The sequence below is a fragment of the Bombina bombina genome, chromosome 2, assembly GCF_027579735.1.
Source record: "Bombina bombina isolate aBomBom1 chromosome 2, aBomBom1.pri, whole genome shotgun sequence".
Classification (NCBI taxonomy): Eukaryota; Metazoa; Chordata; class Amphibia; order Anura; family Bombinatoridae; genus Bombina; species Bombina bombina.
In genome coordinates, this window is record NC_069500.1 from 788,426,355 (window position 1) to 788,448,289 (window position 21,935).

The window sequence follows — 21,935 nt, forward strand, 5'->3', positions numbered from 1 at the left end:
ATCATAACCACCCCAAAAAAAGGGCGGGCCTCATGGACTCTTGCTAATATGAAAGAAATGAATTTATCAGGTAAGTTCTTACATAAATTATGTTTTCTTTCATGTAATTAGCAAGAGTCCATGAGCTAGTGACGTATGGGATAATGATTACCCAAGATGTGGATCTTTCCACGCAAGAGTCACTAGAGAGGGAGGGATAAAATAAAGACAGCCAATTCCTGCTGAAAATAATCCACACCCAAAATAAAGTTTAATGAAAAACATAAGCAGAAGATTCAAACTGAAACCGCTGCCTGAAGTACTTTTCTACCAAAAACTGCTTCAGAAGAAGAAAATACATCAAAATGGTAGAATTTAGTAAAAGTATGCAAAGAGGACCAAGTTGCTGCTTTGCAAATCTGATCAATCGAAGCTTCATTCCTAAACGCCCAGGCAGTAGAAACTGACCTAGTAGAATGAGCTGTAATCCTTTGAGGCGGAGTTTTACCCGACTCAGCATAGGCAAGATGAATTAAAGATTTCAACCAAGATGCCAAAGAAATGGCAGAAGCTTTCTGGCCTTTTCTAGAACCGGAAAAGATAACAAATAAACTAGAAGTCTTTCGGAAAGACTTAGTAGCTTCAACATAATATTTCAAAGCTCTAACAACATCCAAAGAATGCAATGATTTCTCCTTAGAATTCTTAGGATTAGGACATAATGAAGGAACCACAATTTCTCTACTAATGTTGTTAGAATTCACAACTTTAGGTAAAAATTCAAAAGAAGTTCGCAACACTGCCTTATCCTGATGAAAAATCAGAAAAGGAGACTCACAAGAAAGAGCAGATAATTCAGAAACTCTTCTGGCAGAAGAGATTGCCAAAAGGAACAAAACTTTCCAAGAAAGTAATTTAATGTCCAATGAATGCATAGGTTCAAACGGAGGAGCTTGAAGAGCCCCCAGAACCAAATTCAAACTCCAAGGAGGAGAAATTGACTTAATGACAGGTTTTATACGAACCAAAGCTTGTACAAAACAATGAATATCAGGAAGATTAGCAATCTTTCTGTGAAAAAGAACAGAAAGAGCAGAGATTTGTCCTTTCAAAGAACTTGCGGATAAACCTTTATCTAAACCATCCTGAAGAAACTGTAAAATTCTCGGCATTCTAAAAGAATGCCAAGAAAAATGATGAGAAAGACACCAAGAAATATAAGTCTTCCAGACTCTATAATATATCTCTCTGGATACAGATTTACGAGCCTGTAACATAGTATTAATCACAGAGTCAGAGAAACCTCTTTGACCAAGAATCAAGCGTTCAATCTCCATACCTTTAAATTTAAGGATTTGAGATCCTGATGGAAAAAAGGACCTTGCGACAGAAGGTCTGGTCGTAGCGGAAGAGTCCACGGATGGCAAGAGGCCATCCGGACAAGATCCGCATACGAAAACCTGTGAGGCCATGCCGGAGCTACCAGCAGAACAAACTAGCATTCCTTCAGAATCTTGGAGATTACTCTTGGAAGAAGAACTAGAGGCGGAAAGATATAAGCAGGATGATACTTCCAAGGAAGTGATAATGCATCCACTGCTTCCGCCTGAGGATCCCGGGATCTGGACAGATACCTGGGAAGTTTCTTGTTTAGATGAGACACCATCAGATCTATTTCTGGAAGCTCCCACATTTGAACAATCTGAAGAAATACCTCTGGGTGAAGAGACCATTCGCCCGGATGCAACGTTTGGCGACTGAGATAATCCGCTTCCCAATTGTCTATACCTGGGATATGAACCACAGATATTAGACAGGAGCTGGATGCCGCCCAAACCAGAATTCGAGATACTTCTTTCATAGCCAGAGGACTGTGAGTCCCTCCTTGATGATTGATGTATCCCACAGTAGTGACATTGTCTGTCTGAAAACAAATGAACGATTCTCTCTTCAGAAGAGGCCAAGACTGAAGAGCTCTGAAAATTGCACGGAGTTCCAAAATATTGATCGGTAATCTCACCTCCTGAGATTCCCAAACTCCTTGTGCCGTCAGAGATCCCCACACAGCTCCCCAACCTGTGAAACTTGCATCTGTTGAAATTACAGTCCAGGTCGGAAGCACAAAAGAAGCCCCCTGAATTAAACGATGGTGATCTGTCCACCACGTTAGAGTGTCGTACAATCGGTTTTAAAGATATTAATTGAGATATCTTTGTGTAATCCTTGCACCATTGATTCAGCATACAGAGCTGAAGAGGTCGCATGTGAAAACGAGCAAAGGGGATCGCGTCCGATGCAGCAGTCATAAGACCTAGAATTTCCATGCATAAGGCTACCGAAGGGAATGATTGTGAATGAATGTTTCGACAAGCTGAAATCAATTTTAGACGTCTCTTGTCTGTCAAAGACAGAGTCATGGACACTGAATCTATCTGGAAACCCAGAAAGGTTACCCTTGTCTGAGGAATCAATGAACTTTTTGGTGAATTGATCCTCCAACCATGATCTTGAAGAAACAACACAAGTCGATTCGTATGAGATTCTGCTAAATGTAAAGACTGAGCAAGTACCAAGATATCGTCCAAATAAGGAAATACCACAATACCCTGTTCTCTGATTACAGACAGAAGGGCACCGAGAACCTTTGTAAAAATTCTTGGAGCTGTAGCTAGGCCAAACGGCAGAGCCACAAACTGGTAATGCTTGTCCAGAAAAGAGAATCTCAGGAACTGATAATGATCTGGATGAATCGGAATATGCAGATATGCATCCTGTAAATCTATTGTGGACATATAATGCCCTTGCTGAACAAAAGGCAAGATAGTCCTTACAGTTACCATTTTGAACGTTGGTATCCTTACATAACGATTCAATATTTTTAAATCCAGAACTGGTCTGAAGGAATTCTCCTTCTTTGGTACAATGAAGAGTTTCGAATAAAACCCCATCCCCTGTTCCAGAACTGGAACTGGCATAATTACTCCAGCCAACTCTAGATCTGAAACACAATTCAGAAATGCTTGAGCTTTCACTGGATTTACTGGGACACGGGAAAGAAAAAATCTCTTTGCAGGAGGTCTCATCTTGAAACCAATTCTGTACCCTTCTGAAACAAATGTTCTGAATCCAAAGATTGTGAACAGAATTGATCCAAATTTCTTTGAAAAAACGTAACCTGCCCCCTACCAGCTGAGCTGGAATGAGGGCCGCACCTTCATGTGGACTTAGAAGCAGGCTTTGCCTTTCTAGAAGGCTTGGATTTATTCCAGACTGGAGATGGTTTCCAAACTGAAACTGCTCCTGAGGATGAAGGATCAGGCTTTTGTTCTTTGTTGAAACGAAAGGAAGGAAACGATTATTAGCCCTGTTTTTACCCTTAGATTTTTTATCCTGTGGTAAAAAAGTTCCTTTCCCACCAGTAACAGTTGAGATCATAGAATCCAACTGAGAACCAAATAATTTGTTACCCTGGAAAGAAATGGAAAGTAGAGTTGATTTAGAAGCCATATCAGCATTCCAAGTTTTAAGCCATAAAGCTCTTCTAGCTAAAATAGCTAGAGACATAAACCTGACATCAACTCTGATAATATCAAAAATGGCATCACAGATAAAATTATTAGCATGCTGAAGAAGAAGAATAATATTATGAGAATCATGATCTGTTACTTGTTGCGCTAAAGTCTCCAACCAAAAAGTTGAAGCTGCAGCAACATCAGCCAATGATATAGCAGGTCTAAGAAGATTACCTGAACACAGATAAGCTTTTCTTAGAAAGGATTCAATTTTCCTATCTAAAGGATCTTTAAACTAAGTACCATCTGACGTAGGAATAGTAGTACGTTTAGCAAGGGTAGAAATAGCCCCATCGACTTTAGGGATTTTGTCCCAAAATTCTAATCTGTCAGACGGCACAGGATATAATTGCTTAAAACGTTTAGGAGTAAATGAATTACCCAATTTATCCCATTCTCTGGAAATTACTTCAGAAATAGCATTAGGAACAGGAAAAACTTCTGGAATAACCACAGGAGATTTAAATACCTTATCTAAACGTTTAGAATTAGTATCAAGAGGACCAGAATCCTCTATTTCTAAAGCAATTAGTACTTCTTTAAGTAAAGAACGAATAAATTCCATTTTAAATAAATATGAAGATTTATCAGCATCAATCTCTGAGACAGAATCCTCTAAACCAGAAGAGTCATCAGAATCAGAATGATGATGTTCATTTAAAAATTCATCTGTAGAGAGAGAAGTTTTAAAAGATTTTTTATGTTTACTAGAAGGAGAAATAACAGACATAGCCTTCTTGATGGATTCAGAAACAAAATCTCTTATGTTATCAGGAACATTCTGCACCTTAGATGTTGAAGGAACTGCAACAGGCAATGGTACATTACTAAAGGAAATATTATCTGCTTTAACAAGTTTGTCATGACAATTAATACAAACAGCCGGAGGAATAGCTACCAAAAGTTTACAGCAGATACACTTAGCTTTGGTAGTTCCAGCACTAGACAGCGATTTTCCTGAAGTATCTTCTGACTCAGATGCAACGTGAGACATCTTGCAATATGTAAGAGAAAAAACAACATATAAAGCAAAATTGATCAAATTCCTTAAATGACAGTTTCAGGAATGGGAAAAAATGCCAATAAACAAGCTTCTAGTAACCAGAAGCAAAGAAAAAATGAGACTGAAATAATGTGGAGACAAAAGCGACGCCCATATTTTTTGGCGCCTAAATGCTTTTTTTTTTTTTTTGGCGCCAAAAATGACGCCACATCCGGAACGCCGACATTTTTGGCGCAAAAAGACGTCAAAAAATGACGCAACTTCCGGCGACACGTATGACGCCGGAAACAGAAAAGATTTTTTGCGCCAAAAAAGTCCGCGCCAAGAATGACGCAATAAAAACAGAATTTATGTTTACCTGATAAATTACTTTCTCCAACGGTGTGTCCGGTCCACGGCGTCATCCTTACTTGTGGGATATTCTCTTCCCCAACAGGAAATGGCAAAGAGCCCAGCAAAGCTGGTCACATGATCCCTCCTAGGCTCCGCCTACCCCAGTCATTCGACCGACGTAAAGGAGGAATATTTGCATAGGAGAAACCATATGTTACCGTGGTGACTGTAGTTAAAGAAAATAAATTATCAGACCTGATTAAAAAAACCAGGGCGGGCCGTGGACCGGACACACCGTTGGAGAAAGTAATTTATCAGGTAAACATAAATTCTGTTTTCTCCAACATAGGTGTGTCCGGTCCACGGCGTCATCCTTACTTGTGGGAACCAATACCAAAGCTTTAGGACACGGATGAAGGGAGGGAGCAAATCAGGTCACCTAAATGGAAGGCACCACGGCTTGCAAAACCTTTCTCCCAAAAATAGCCTCAGAAGAAGCAAAAGTATCAAATTTGTAAAATTTAGAAAAAGTGTGCAGTGAAGACCAAGTCGCTGCCTTACATATCTGATCAACAGAAGCCTCGTTCTTGAAGGCCCATGTGGAAGCCACAGCCCTAGTGGAGTGAGCTGTGATTCTTTCAGGAGGCTGCCGTCCGGCAGTCTCATAAGCCAATCGGATAATGCTTTAAATCCAGAAGGAGAGAGAGGTAGAAGTTGCTTTTTGACCTCTCCGTTTACCAGAATAAACAACAAACAAAGCCAAAGTTTGTCTGAAAACCTTAGTAGCTGCTAAGTAAAATTTGAGAGCACGAACTACATCCAAGTTGTGCAACAAACGTTCCTTCTTTGAAACTGGATTAGGACACAAAGAAGGCACAACTATCTCCTGGTTAATGTCTTTGTTAGAAACAACTTTTGGAAGAAAACCAGGTTTAGTACGCAAAACCACCTTATCTGCATGGAACACCAGATAAGGAGAAGAACACTGCAGAGCAGATAATTCTGAAACTCTTCTAGCAGAAGAAATTGCAACCAAAAACAAAACTTTCCAAGATAATAACTTAATATCAACGGAATGTAAGGGTTCAAACGGAACCCCCTGAAGAACTGAAAGAACTAGGTTGAGACTCCAAGGAGGAGTCAAAATTTTGTAAACAGGCTTGATTCTAACCAGAGCCTGAACAAAGGCTAGAACATCTGGCACAGCTGCCAGCTTTTTGTGAAGTAACACAGACAAGGCAGAAATCTGTCCCATCAAGGAACTTGCAGATAATCCTTTTTCCAATCCTTCTCGAAGGAAGGATAGACTCTTAGGAATCTTAACCTTGTCCCAAGGGAATCCTGCAGATTCACACCAACAGATATACCAAATTATGTGGTAATTTTCTGGTTACAGGCTTTCAGGCCTGAACAAGAGTATTAATAACAGAATCTGAGAACCCTCGCTTTGATAAGATCAAGCGTTCAATCTCCAAGCAGTCAGCTGGAGTGGGTCGAACGGACCTAGAACAAGAAGGTCTCGTCTCAAAGGTAGCTTCCATGGTGGAGCCGATGACATATTCACCAGATCTGTATACCAAGTCCTGCGTGGCCACGCAGGAGCTATCAAAATCACCGACGCCCTCTCCTGATTGATCCTGGCTACCAGCCTGGGGATGAGAGGAAACGGCGGGAACACATAAGCTAGTTTGAAGGTCCAAGGTGCTACTAGTGCATCCACTAGAGCCGCCTTGGGATCCCTGGATCTGTACCCGTAGTAAGGAACTCTGAAGTTCTGACGAGAGGCCATCAGATCCATGTCTGGAATGCCCCACGGTTGAGTGACTTGGGCAAAGATTTCCGGATGGAGTTCCCACTCCCCCGGATGCAATGTCTGACGACTCAGAAAATCCGCTTCCCAATTTTCCACTCCTGGGATGTGGATAGCAGACAGGTGGCAGGAGTGAGACTCCGCCCATAGAATGATTTTGGTCACTTCTTCCATCGCTAGGGAACTCCTTGTTCCCCCCTGATGGTTGATGTATGAACTTGGCCCTCGCTAGCTGAGGCCAAGCTTTGAGAGCATTGAATATCGCTCTCAGTTCCAGAATATTTATCGGTAGAAGAGATTCTACCCGAGACCAAAGACCCTGAGCTTTCAGGGATCCCCAGACCGCGCCCCAGCCCATCAGACTGGCGTCGGTCGTGACAATGACCCACTCTGGTCTGCGGAAGGTCATCCCTTGTGACAGGTTGTCCAGGGACAGCCACCAACGGAATGAGTCTCTGGTCCTCTGATTTACTTGTATCTTCGGAGACAAGTCTGAATAGTCCCCATTCCACTGACTGAGCAGGAACAGTTGTAATGGTCTTAGATGAATGCGCACAAAAGGAACTATGTCCATTGCCGCTACCATCAAACCTATCACTTCCATGCACTGCGCTATGGAAGGAAGAGGAACGGAATGAAGTATCCGACAAGAGTCTAGAAGTTTTGTTTTTCTGGCTTCTGTCAGAAAAATCCTCATTTCTAAGGAGTCTATTATAGTTCCCAAGAAGGGAACCCTCGTTGACGGAGATAGAGAACTCTTTTCCACGTTCACTTTCCATCCGTGAGATCTGAGAAAGGCCAGGACAATGTCCGTGTGAGCCTTTACTTGAGGAAGGGACGACGCTCGAATCAGAATGTCGTCCAAGTAAGGTACTACAGCAATGCCCCTTGGTCTTAGCACCGCCAGAAGGGACCCTAGTACCTATGAGAAAATCCTAGGAGCAGTGGCTAATCCGAAAGAAAACGCCACGAACTGGAAATGCTTGTCCAGGAATTCAAACCTTAGGAACCGATGATGTTCCTTGTGGATAGGAATATGTAGATACGCATCCTTGAAATCCACCTTGGTCATGAATTGACCTTCCTGGATGGAAGGAAGAAGTGTTCGAATGGTTTCCATCTTGAACGATGGAACCTTGAGAAACTTGTTCAAGATCTTGAGATCTAAGATTGGTCTGAACGTTCCCTCTTTTTTGGGAACTATGAACAGATTGGAGTAGAACCCCATCCCTTGTTCTCCTAATGGAACAGGATGAATCACTCCCATTTTTAGCAGGTCTTCTACCCAATGTAAGAATGCCTGTCTTCTTATGTGGTCTGAAGACAACTGAGACCTGTGGAACCTCCCCCTTGGAGGAAGCCCCTTGAACTCCAGAGAATAACCTTGGGAGACTATTTCTAGCGCCCAAGGGTCCAGAACATCTCTTGCCCCAGCCTGAGCGAAGAGAGAGAGTCTGCCCCCCACCAGATCCGGTCCCGGATCGGGGGCCCGCATTTCATGCTGTCTTGGTAGCAGTGGCAGGTTTCCTGGCCTGCTTTCCTTTGTTCCAGCCTTGCATAGGTCTCCAGGCTGGATTGGCTTGAGAAGTATTACCTTCCTGCTTAGAGGACGTAGCCCTTGGGGCTGATCCGTTTCTGCGAAAGGGACGAAACTTAGGTTTATTTTTGGTCTTGAAAAGACCTATCCTGAGGAAGGGCGTGGCCCTTGCCCCCAGTGATATCAGAGATAATCTCTTTCAAGTCAGGGCCAAAGAGTGTTTTCCCCTTGAAAGGAATGTCAAGCAATTTGTTCTTGGAAGACGCATCCGCTGCCCAAGATTTTAACCAAAGCGCTCTGCGCCACAATAGCAAACCCAGAATTTTTTCGCCGCTAACCTAGCCAATTGCAAGGTGGCGTCTAGGGTGAAAGAATTAGCCAATTTAAGAGCACGAATTCTGTCCATAATCTCCTCATAAGAAGAAGAATTACTAATAATCTCCTTTCCTAGCTCAAACTAGAAACACGCGGCTGCAGTGACAGGGACAATGCATGCAATTGGTTGTAGAAGGGAACCTTGCTGAACAAACATCTTTAGCAGACCTTCTAATTTTTTATCCATAGGATCTTGGGAAGCACAACTATCTTCTATGGGTATAGTGGCGCGCTTGTGTAGAGTAGAAACCGCCCCCTCGACCTTGGGGACTGTCTGCCATCAGTCCTTTCTGGTGTCGACTATAGGAAAACAATTTTATAAATATGGGGGGAGGTACTAAAGGTATACCGGGCCTGTCCCATTCTGTACTAACAATGTACGCCACCCGCTTGGATATAGGAAAAGCTTCGGGGGGCCCCGGGGCCTCTAAGAACTTTTCCATTTTACATAGTGGTTCTGGAATGACCAGATAATCACAATCATCCAAATTGGATAACACCTCCTTAAGCAGAGCGCGGAGATGTTCCAACTTAAATTTAAAAGTAATCACATCAGGTTCAGCTTGTTGAGAAATGTTTCCTGAATCTGAAATTTCTCCCTCAGACAAAACCTCCCTGGCCCCCTCAGACTGGTGTAGGGGCCCTTCAGAAACCATATCATCAGCGTTCTCATGCTCTACAGAATTTTCTAAAACAGAGCAGTCGCGCTTTCACTGATAAGTGGGCATATTGGCTAAAATGTTTTTGATAGAATTATCCATTACAGCCGTTAAATGTTGCATAGTAAGGAGTATTGGCGCACTAGATGTACTAGGGGCCTCCTGTATGGGCAAGACTGGTGTAGACGAAGGAGGGGATGATGCAGTACCATGCTTACTCCCCTCACTTGAGGAATCATCTTGGGCATCATTTTTACTAAATTTTTTTATGACATAAAATACATATAGTTAAATGAGAAGGAACCTTGGTTTCCCCACAGTCAGAACACAATCTATCTGGTAGTTCAGACATGTTAAACAGGCATAAACTTGATAACAAAGCACAAAAAACGTTTTAAAATAAAACCGTTACTGTCACTTTAAATTTTAAACTAAACACACTTTATTACTGCAATTGCGAAAAAGTATGAAGGAATTGTTCAAAATTCACCAAAATTTCACCACAGTGTCTTAAAGCCTTAAAAGTATTGCACACCAAATTTGGAAGCTTTAACCCTTAAAATAACGGAACCGGAGCCGTTTTTATATTTAACCCCTTTACAGTCCCTGGAATCTGCTTTGCTGAGACCCAACCAAGCCCAAAGGGGAATACGATACCAAATGATGCCTTCAGAAAGACCTTTCTATGTATCAGAGCTCCACACACATGCAGCTGCATGCCATGCTGTCCTCAAAAACAAGTGCGCCATACCGGCGCGAAAATGAGACTCTGCCTATGCTTTGGGAAAGCCCCTAAAGAATAAGGTGTCTAAAACAGTGCCTGCCGATATTATTATATCAAAATACCCAGATAAAATGATTCCTCAAGGCTAAATATGTGTTAATAATCAATCGATTTAGCCCAGAAAAAGTCTACAGTTTAAATAAGCCCTTGTGAAGCCCTTATTTACAATCGTAATAAACATGGCTTACCGGATCCCATAGGGAAAATGACAGCTTCCAGCATTACATCGTCTTGTTAGAATGTGTCATACCTCAAGCAGCAAGGGACTGCAAACTGTTCCCCCAACTGAAGTTAATTGCTCTCAACAGTCCTGTGTGGAACAGCCATGGATTTTAGTTACGGTTGCTAAAATCATTTTCCTCATACAAACAGAATTCTTCATCTCTTTTCTGTTTCTGAGTAAATAGTACGTACCAGCACTATTTGAAAATAACAAACTCTTGATTGAATAATGAAAAACTACAGTTAAACACTAAAAAACTCTAAGCCATCTCCGTGGAGATGTTGCCTGTACAACGGCAAAGAGAATGACTGGGGTAGGCGGAGCCTAGGAGGGATCATGTGACCAGCTTTGCTGGGCTCTTTGCCATTTCCTGTTGGGGAAGAGAATATCCCACAAGTAAGGATGACGCCGTGGACCGGACACACCTATGTTGGAGAAATGAAGCATTTTCAGCCCCCACGAGCCTAACAGCCCACAGGGAAAAAAAGAGTCAAATTTTAAGGTAAGAAAAAAATTGATTCAAATGCATTATCCCAAATATGAAACCGACTGTCTGAAAATAAGGAATGTTGAACATCCTGAGTCAAGGCAAATAAATGTTTGAATACATATATTTAGAACTTTATAAATAAAGTGCCCAACCATAGCTTAGAGTGTCACAGAAAATAAGATTTACTTACCCCAGGACACTCATCTACATGTTTGTAGAAAGCCAAACCAGTACTGAAACGAAAATCAGCAGAGGTAATGGTATATAAATAAGAGTATATCGTCGATCTGAAAAGGGAGGTAAGAGATGAATCTCTACGACCGATAACAGAGAACCTATGAAATAGACCCCGTAGAAGGAGATCACTGCATTCAAATAGGCAATACTCTCCTCACATCCCTCTGACATTCACTGCACGCTGAGAGGAAAACCGGGCTCCAACTTGCTGCGGAGCGCATATCAACGTAGAATCTAGCACAAACTTACTTCACCACCTCCATAGGAGGCAAAGTTTGTAAAACTGAATTGTGGGTGTGGTGAGGGGTGTATTTATAGGCATTTTGAGGTTTGGGAAACTTTGCCCCTCCTGGTAGGAATGTATATCCCATACGTGACTAGCTCATGGACTCTTGCTAATTACATGAAAGAAATTATATTCTCTATCTGAATCATGAAAGTTTATTTTGGACTAGACTGTCACTTTAATAAAGCACCATAACACAGCTTTTTATTGATCACTCATGACATCTGAAAATGGCTCTGTCTTTCCCAGACACCGTCTTGCCTCTATTTTTTAACATATAAAAACCATGTACATATAGCTTGTTAAGTCTCCATTAATTAAATTAAGGATCCCAAAAAAAGTGGTCTTAGTAACATACTCAAACTAAATGTCAAAAATCATGATTTTTGGGCGGAGTAAAAAAAAAGAAAAGAAAATGTATATATATTTTTTTAAAATGTGTTAATTCTGTCAGCAAAACATTTGGAATGTTAATAGACCATATCACTGAATAACAGCTCCCTAAAATGTTTTATATATTTTAGTGTGAATTAAAAAAAAAAATTAGACCAAACTCTTAGCACAGTAAAAATAAAAAAGGCATCAATGAAAATATCCCTTTAAAAAAAGGGAGCTGGGCAAAAAAAAACTAAAAAACTCTAATATACCACCTTCTTACATGGGTATATGACTCTACCCCTGCATACAAATTTATACAGCCATTGCAGCTCCACATAGGGATATTCATTTTAATCCTGGCATGTCTTAGTAGCACTCCATCAAAAAAATGTATAAAGCAATAAAAGAATGAGAGGACAGGCAAATGCTTGAGATTTTAGCAAATACAGAGGAAAGCACTTTTCTTGTAAATCTGGCTGCAGCTCAGACAAGCACATCTAAATTTCTTATGATAGCAACCAGCTTCAGATCCAACAATTAAAGACAAAATAGGCACTCCGGGTTCATTTAAAAAAGTGCAATATCGTGATGTATTATTCTAAAGTATTTTTTAGGTCGATCCAGAGTTCCATGTGGAATAATAAACTGCGGTATTTGAGCAGTAAGAACGTCTGTTTTGTATATGAGTACCACTCCTAAGAAGGCCCAGTCCCTTGTGGTGGTACACATATACAAACCAGACCACCTTACTGCTCAAATACAGCAGTATTACTCTGTCTCTACCTAAAAAATACTTTAGAATAATTATCACGATAGTGCACTTACCTCAAAAATATCGGAATAAGATATCAATATCACATACTTTTATGCTACTTTTTATATATTAACATTCCTTGGCATATAACTGCATGCTACTTTTTATACAAAGTATAACTGTTTAAGATTCAACTTTATGCTTTTATATATGCTCATATTATGTTTTTATAACATGTATTAGAAATGGAACTATAGGTTTCGTTTAGAGGTGTGGCCACATCCTGATTTTTATTAGATGATTTTTTATTAGAGTTTTTTGTTTGTATCGTTTTTACGTTTGCTGTATTTGATTTAAAATATTGCCTATACCAGTTTTTTAGTTCCTTTCACTTCCTTTGTATTTAGGTGGTGTTTTTATTTATAACTTTATTTATAACCTATTTTTTGGTAGTTTTTTTATATACTTCTCAGCTCCTTACAGATCGCCAATCTATATCATCCCTTCATACTACCTTTTAAACCGCGCTAGAGAGATTGTGGTATACTTGGAGTTGGCATAGAGGATTAGATATAGGTTCGGATTTACTATTTAATATTTCAAAAACTGCATTGTGTTTGTGGTCAAGGGACATATATAAACTTTTATGGATATGATACAAATGTTTTAATGATGCAACACAAGTTCTTGCGTGTTTTTTTTATTTTTTGGGGTTATTTAAAGACATGAAACACAGGATTTGATGGCAGATAAGAACCGTAGGCCCAACAAGTCTGACCAATATTTCTTTAACATATAAACTTATCTCGTTCACAGAACAGCCGTATGCTTATCTCAGGCATGAAACGCCAAAAAGCTCACCCCAAGCTCAGAAGAGTGAGCCTGTTCAGTGGCTGCAGTAAAGAGGAGCACCAGAAATAAGAAAAAAGGATGAAACTGACAAAAGTGGCACTAAGGAAACTACAACCTAAGATATACAGTAATGACATTTACTGGTAGAAAAAGTTCAGCAGCCAGTAAACCCAAAAAGCAAATGCTGTTGCTTCAAACACTATTCAGAAACCTAAAGCATATCATATGCAGTTATGTGCCAATATGTGTGAATTTGAAGTGGCGCAGGCAGATGCATCTCGGGGTACCACATTTGAAAATGGAGAACATTTTTTTATGAAAACAAGACAAGGATACAGAAGTTACTAAACCAACTTAATGAAGGACAAGCATGGTTGGGCGTCTGTCTGTTCTGTCTGGTAGAGAGACTCATCTCGTCACTGACCTGTTGCAGGAGGCCATCTAGTGAATCCTTGTCCTGAATGGACAAGCCATCCTTCTGCAGCCGTAGGATGAGCTCAGGCTTCTTGTAGGACTTTAGGGCCAGTAAGTGCACTACCCTATCTTTGAAGGGTCGTTGAGAAAGGCCCGTATTACTTTTCTTGATGGCGTTGGCAAGGTTTACTGGCGTTGGCCTTTTCCGGGATGGAACTGCATCAGGGACTCCAGGAGCTGGCTTACGGATTTGAACCTTTTTACCTGGACAGTAAGAGATAATAAAGAAGTATTGAAGAGAACAAGAATGCTAAAGCAGGCTTCATAATCCAATAAAACAAAGTTGTATAAAAAGGAAATTAAAACTATTTTGTGTTTTATCGAAAATATATTTTTAAATAAATAAAAAAAAATAATTACATGCAGAAAGAAAAAAATACTGTTAATCTTTTATGCTTATACCTTAACTTGCTTGTATAAGCCCTTTAACAAACACTTTGTGCAAGGATACATATCAGACTAACAAAGTAAAATTGCACTCTTGAAAATGGTGGATTTAACAGGGGGGAAAAAATGAAATAAATCTTTTGAATAAAAAGGGACACAAATCAAAACAGAATTCCCTATAAAACGTTATGTGAAGCAAAAAGAAAGTAATAACATTTACATATTATACTTTCATAACGTATTCAATCTGCTTTTCTGCAACTTAAAGAGACCTTAAACTCCATTTCATTCCCATAAAAAAGTTCCTTTATGCATAGTTTGTGGAATGCAGACACTCTGTTTATATACGTTCCAAATTCTCCACAGCACAGAATGTAAAATAAACATTAAAAAGGTTTTTCAAAAGGGGTCAAAATTTAAATGCTTTTAAAACATTGAATTTAGTACACAAATCTTTTGCAATGCAGCAAATTTCCAATGCATAAATAAAAAAACTTTAATGTTCCTTGAACTCTGAAAACAGACACACTGGCATGGAGGCCTATGAGAATTACATAATTCTCATATTTCATTTCCATTTCTTTGTGGTTTATGTATATTACATAGAACCACTCGACCACAGCAGTGGTGCCTATTTAGAAGTTCATCTCTAAACACCAAAATACAGTCAAGTACTGGGCCAGGATGTTTAAAGTTACAAAAGCTTAGCACGGAGTACAATACAAGCATTATGTACAGTATATTAAACAAATATGTGCCAGCTTCAATTATACTTTTGTATCTAAACAAATAGAACAGCGTTCATAAATTATACTTGTTTTCCTGTTTGCACATAATCCAAAGTGCAGCCCAATATAAATAACATGACGGTGATGATAAAAATTAATGTTTCTATTAGGTCAGTAAGTGTGTGTGTGTGTGTGTGTGTGTGTGTGTGTGTGTGGGGGGGGGGGTTACCCTTTACATTATTATTAACCAAATTGCAAAACAATTATGACCCTGGCCTTTATAAAAAATTTTTATTAAAAGTAGGTTGAATGCATTTTACCTTTATCTAAAAGCATTTTCTGTTGCTTTTTTTCTTTTTCCTTGAAAACCAGTTATTTGGACGCAGACATTTTTTGTTTTGTTTAGAGTGAGTCACTATCCATCAAGAAACTGTGGGTGTTGATCTTATCTAACTATTGTGCAATCTGTCTTTCTATATGATCTTTTAAACCATTTTTATATGGGGAAAATATTTAAAAATGTTTAACTGATACTAGTATATATATTCTAGATCACTGGAGCACAGGTGAAATAATCAACTGATTAGTAAACAGCGTTATTTTACCTGCTCTCCTCCAAGGTAATCCTGAAAAACAGAATTTATGTTTACCTGATAAATTACTTTCTCCAACGGTGTGTCCGGTCCACGGCGTCATCCTTACTTGTGGGATATTCTCTTCCCCAACAGGAAATGGCAAAGAGCCCAGCAAAGCTGGTCACATGATCCCTCCTAGGCTCCGCCTACCCCAGTCATTCGACCGACGTAAAGGAGGAATATTTGCATAGGAGAAACCATATGATACCGTGGTGACTGTAGTTAAAGAAAATAAATTATCAGACCTGATTAAAAAACCAGGGCGGGCCGTGGACCGGACACACCGTTGGAGAAAGTAATTTATCAGGTAAACATAAATTCTGTTTTCTCCAACATAGGTGTGTCCGGTCCACGGCGTCATCCTTACTTGTGGGAACCAATACCAAAGCTTTAGGACACGGATGAAGGGAGGGAGCAAATCAGGTCACCTAAATGGAAGGCACCACGGCTTGCAAAACCTTTCTCCCAAAAATAGCCTCAGAAGAAGCAAAAGTATCAAACTTGTAAAATTTGGTAAAAGTGTGCAGTGAAGACCAAGTCGCTGCCCGACATATCTGATCAACAGAAGCCTCGTTCTTGAAGGCCCATGTGGAAGCCACAGCCCTACAACGGCAAAGAGAATGACTGGGGTAGGCGGAGCCTAGGAGGGATCATGTGACCAGCTTTGCTGGGCTCTTTGCCATTTCCTGTTGGGGAAGAGAATATCCCACAAGTAAGGATGACGCCGTGGACCGGACACACCTATGTTGGAGAAATCTGGACTGCTGGGGAGGCCCGAGGACAGGTTTGAAAACCAGTGTTATAGATGAATGTCCCTTTAATTGAAGGGCTCCAGAATCAACATTACTAAGTCAGATAAAAGGGGTTTCATTTTCTATAAGAAACACCTGAGAAGATTACACACACACACACACCTTTACACATTTAAATATTTAGCCCCCTCCACAGCAAAAAAAATAAAATAAAAAAAACTTAGTTAAGCCTAGTTTATTGTTACCATACATCACATCCCATGGGACTAGAACAGTACATCTTCGTAATATGTGTTGTACAACCACAGGCAGGGAGCCAAGCCTTGCTGGGGCAGTGATGTCACCAGACAGAGGCAGTCCAGTACAGAGATGGGATGGCTGTGCAATGAGGTCATATTACTAGAATATCAGCCAGCTGAATGGTTTAGTGATGTCTTATAAGCATAGCTGAGAATATGATGAGCTCATCTTGTATGCATTACAACTTGGAGGGAATTCTGCTCAGTCTATGATCCAAAATGCTGAATAGAGAGCAACTACAGACAGAGCTGTGAAAAAGCCAATGCAGATCAGGCATGCTAGGGGAAGAGCAATGAAGGTTTACAACAATGTGTATGCATTCAGTATTCAAAACTATTAAAGGCTCCTTTGTTTTTCTGGACTATGAAATTAAAAGGGACACAAGTCAAAAACATAATTTATGTAAGAACTTACCTGATAAATTAATTTCTTTCATATTAGCAAGAGTCCATGAGCTAGTGACGTATGGGATATACATTACTACCAGGAGGGGCAAAGTTTCCCAAACCTCAAAATGCCTATAAATACACCCCTCACCACACCCACAAATCAGTTTAACGAATAGCCAAGAAGTGGGGTGATAAGAAAAAAGTGCGAAGCATAAATATAAGGAATTGGAATAATTGTGCTTTATACAAAAAAATCATAACCACCACAAAAAAAGGGTGGGCCTCATGGACTCTTGCTAATATGAAAGAAATGAATTTATCAGGTAAGTTCTTACATAAATTATGTTTTCTTTCATGTAATTAGCAAGAGTCCATGAGCTAGTGACGTATGGGATAATGACTACCCAAGATGTGGATCTTCCACGCAAGAGTCACTAGAGAGGGAGGGATAAAATAAAGACAGCCAATTCCGCTGAAAAAAATCCACACCCAAAAAAAAAGTTTAAATCTTATAAAGAAAAAAACTGAAAATATAAGCAGAAGATTCAAACTGAAACAGCTGCCTGAAGTACTTTTCTACCAAAGACAGCTTCAGAAGAAGAAAACACATCAAAATGGTAGAATTTAGTAAAAGTATGCAAAGAAGACCAAGTTGCTGCTTTGCAAATCTGATCAACCGAAGCTTCATTCCTAAACGCCCAGGAAGTAGAAACTGACCTAGTAGAATGAGCTGTAATCCTTTGAGGCAGAGTTTTACCCGACTCGACATAAGCATGATGAATTAAAGATTTCAACCAAGATGCCAAAGAAATGGCAGAGGCCTTCTGACCTTTCCTAGAACCGGAAAAGATAACAAATAGACTAGAAGTCTTTCGGAAATTCTTAGTAGCTTCAACATAATATTTCAAAGCTCTAACTACATCCAAAGAATGCAATGATTTCTCCTTAGAATTCTTAGGATTAGGACATAATGAAGGAACCACAATTTCTCTACTAATGTTGTTGGAATTCACAACCTTAGGTAAAAATTTAAAAGAAGTTCGCAACACCGCCTTATCCTGGTGAAAAATCAGAAAAGGAGACTCACAAGAAAGAGCAGATAATTCAGAAATTCTTCTGGCAGAAGAGATGGCCAAAAGGAACAAAACTTTCCAAGAAAGTAATTTAATGTCCAATGAATGCATAGGTTCAAACGGAGGAGCTTGAAGATCCCTCAGAACCAAATTCAAACTCCAAGGAGGAGAAATTGACTTAATGACAGGTTTTATACGAACCAAAGCTTGTACAAAACAATGAATATCAGGAAGATTAGCAATCTTTCTGTGAAAAAGAACAGAAAGAGCAGAGATTTGTCCTTTCAAGGAACTTGCAGACAAACATTTATCCAAACCATCCTGAAGAAACTGTAAAATTCTCGGAATTCTAAAAGAATGCCAGGAAAAATGATGAGAAAGACACCAAGAAATATAAGTCTTCCAGACTCTATAATATATTTCCCTAGATACAGATTTACGAGCCTGTAACATAGTATTAATCACAGAGTCAGAGAAACCTCTTTGACTAAGAATCAAGCGTTCAATCTCCATACCTTTAAATTTAAGGATTTGAGATCCTGATGGAAAAAAGGACCTTGCGACAGAAGGTCTGGCCTTAACGGAAGAGTCCACGGTTGGCAAGAGGCCATCCGGACAAGATCCGCATACCAAAACCTGTGAGGCCATGCTGGAGCTACCAGCAGAACAAATGAGCATTCCGTCAGAATCTTGGAGATTACTCTTGGAAGAAGAACTAGAGGCGGAAAGATATAGGCAGGATGATACTTCCAAGGAAGTGACAATGCATTCACTGCTTCCGCTTGAGGATCCCTGGATCTGGACAGATACCTGGGAAGTTTCTTGTTTAGATGAGAGGCCATCAAATCTATTTCTGGAAGTCCCCACATTTGAACAATCTGAAGAAACACCTCTGGGTGAAGAGACCATTCGCCCGGATGTAACGTTTGGCGACTGAGATAATCCGCTTCCCAATTGTCTATACCTGGGATATGAACCGCAGAAACTAGACAGGAGCTGGATTCCGCCCATACCAGAATTCGAGATACTTCTTTCATAGCCAGAGGACTGTGAGTCCCTCCTTGATGATTGATGTATGCCACAGTTGTGACATTGTCTGTCTGAAAACAAATGAACGATTCTCTCTTTAGAAGAGGCCAAGACTGAAGAGCTCTGAAAATTGCACGGAGTTCCAAAATATTGATTGGTAATCTCACCTCCTGAGATCCCCAAACCCCTTGTGCTGTCAGAGACCCCCACACAGCTCCCCAACCTGTAAGACTTGCATCTGTTGAAATTACAGTCCAGGTCGGAAGAACAAAAGAAGCCCCCTGAACTAAACGATGGTGATCTGTCCACTACGTCAGAGAGTGTCGTACAATTGGTTTTAAAGATATTAATTGAGATATCTTTGTGCAATCCCTGCACCACTGGTTCAGCATACAGAGCTGAAGAGGCCGCATGTGAAAACGAGCAAAGGGGATCGCGTCCGATGCAGCAGTCATAAGACCTAGAATTTCCATGCATAAGGCTACGAAGGGAATGATTGTGACTGAAGGTTTCGACAAGCTGATATCAATTTTAAACTGATTTGTGGGTGTGGTGAGGGGTGTATTTATAGGCATTTTGAGGTTTGGGAAACTTTGCCCCTCCTGGTAGGAATGTATATCCCATACGTCACTAGCTCATGGACTCTTGCTAATTACATGAAAGAAATAAAGCTTTATGATTCAGATAGAGCAAGCAGTTAGAAGACACTTTCCAATTTACTTTCATTATCAAATTTTGCACAGTCTTTTTATATTCAGACTTTATGGGGAACAAGCTCCTACTAAGCATGTGCACAAGCAAACGGGATACGAAGAATACTGCTACCTTAAAAAGTACTTCTATTTTCACTGGTGCAGACCCAGTCTTACAACTGGACAAGATGAGTTGTGGTTTCAGTTCTCTTGAATAACGGCCTACAAAATAGCTCCTCTAAATACAAAGAGCCAAATGACAGAGTATTTTTAATAGTCTGAGGTTAATCTAAATCAATAAAAAAAAACCTATAAATGTTGTGTCACAGAATTATAGAAGCCCCTAAAGAAGCAGACAGGGTATGTGGTGACATTAATCTCAAATTTTTCTTTCATTATTCCAATAGAGTATACAATTTTAAACAACTTTCAAGTTTATTTCTATTAATTTTGCTTCATTCTCGTGATATCTTTTATTGAAGGAGCAGCAATGCACTGTTGGAAGTTAGCTGAACTCATTGTTAAAAGGGTCAGTCAACACCAGATTTTTTTGTTGTTTATAAATATAGAAAATCATTTTATTACCCATTCCCCAGTTTTGCATAACCAACAGTTATAATTATACACATTTTACCTTTGTAATTACCTTGTATCTAAGCCTCTGCAAACTTGCCCCTTATTTCAGTTCTTTTAACAGACTTGCATTTTAGCCAATCAGTGCTGACTCCTAGGTAACTTCATGTGCATGAGCTCAATGTTATCTATGGCACACATGAACTAACACCCTCTAGTAGTAAAAAACGGACAAAATACATTCAGATAAGAGGCGGCCTTCAAGGTCTAAGAAATTAGCATATGAGCCTACCTAGGGTTAGATTTCAACTAAGAATACCAAGCAAACAAATAAACATAATTTATGCTTACCTGATAAATTTATTCCTCTTGTGGTGTATCCAGTCCACAGATCATCCATTACTTGTGGGGTATTCTCCTTCCCAACAGGAAGCTGCAAGAGGATCACCCACAGCAGAGCTGTCTATATAGATCCTACCCTAACTGCCCACTCCCAGTCATTCGACCGAAGACAAGCAAGAGAAAGGAGAAACTATAGGGTGCAGTGGTGACTGCAGTTTAAAAATAAACACCTGCCTTAAAATGACAGGGTGGGCCATAGACTGGATACACCACAAGAGAAATAAATTTATCAGGTAAGCCTAAATTTTGTTTTCTCTTGTAAGGTGTATCCAGTCCATGGATTCATCCATTACTTGTGGGATACCAATACCAAAGCTATAGGACACGGATGAAGGGAGGGACAAGGCAGGCACTTAAACGGAAGGCACCACTGCCTGTAAGACCTTTCTCCCAAAAATAGCCTCCGAAGAAGCAAAAGTATCAAATTTATAGAATTTAGAAAAAGTATGAAGCGAAGACCAAGTCGCCGCCTTACAAATCTGTTCAATAGAAGCCTCATTCTTAAAAGCCCATGTGGAAGCTACCGCTCTAGCAGAATGAGCTGTAATCCTTTCAGGAGGCTGCTGGCCAGCAGTCTCATAAGCTAAGCGTATTATACTCCTTAGCCAAAAAGAAAGAGAAGTTGCCGAAGCCTTTTGGCCTCTCCTCTGTTCAGAGTAGACAACAAACAATGCAGATGTTTGACGAAAATCTTTAGCAGCTTGTAAATAAAACTTTAGCACGAACCACGTCAAGATTGTGTAAAAGACGTTCCTTCCTTGAAGAAGGATTAGGACACAGTGACGGTACAACAATTTCCTGATTGATATTTTTATTAGATACCACCTTAGGTAGAAAACCAGGTTTGGTACGTAACACTACCTTATCTGCATGGAAAATGAGATAAGGGGAATCACATTGTAAAGCAGATAACTCCGAAAATCTTCGAGCCGAGGAGATAGCTACTAAAAACAGAACTTTCCAAGATAAGAGCTTAAAATCTATGGAATGCAAAGGTTCAAACGGAACCCCTTGAAGAACCTGAAGAACTAGATTTAAACTCCATGGCGGAGCAACAGGTTTAAACACAGGCTTGATTCTAACCAGAGCCTGACAAAATACCTGAACATCTGGAACCTCAGCCAGACGTTTGTGCAAAAGGACAGAGCAGAAATCTGTCCCTTTAAGGAACTAGCTGACAAACCCTTCTCCAATCCTTCTTGGAGAAAGGATAATATCTTAGGAATCCT

At 40.0% G+C, this 21,935-nt stretch overlaps 1 protein-coding gene across 1 annotated transcript in view; it reads right to left on the reverse strand.

Annotated features, from left to right (window-relative positions):
* ELL (elongation factor for RNA polymerase II) overlaps nucleotides 1–21,935 on the reverse strand; it is a gene marked incomplete in the record, with an annotated part of 317,829 nt that overhangs the window by 92,587 nt on the left and 203,307 nt on the right. Inside the window, 1 exon segment of the mRNA XM_053702960.1 lies at nucleotides 13,697–13,950. Within this exon segment, the coding sequence (XP_053558935.1) occupies nucleotides 13,697–13,950 (254 nt within the window).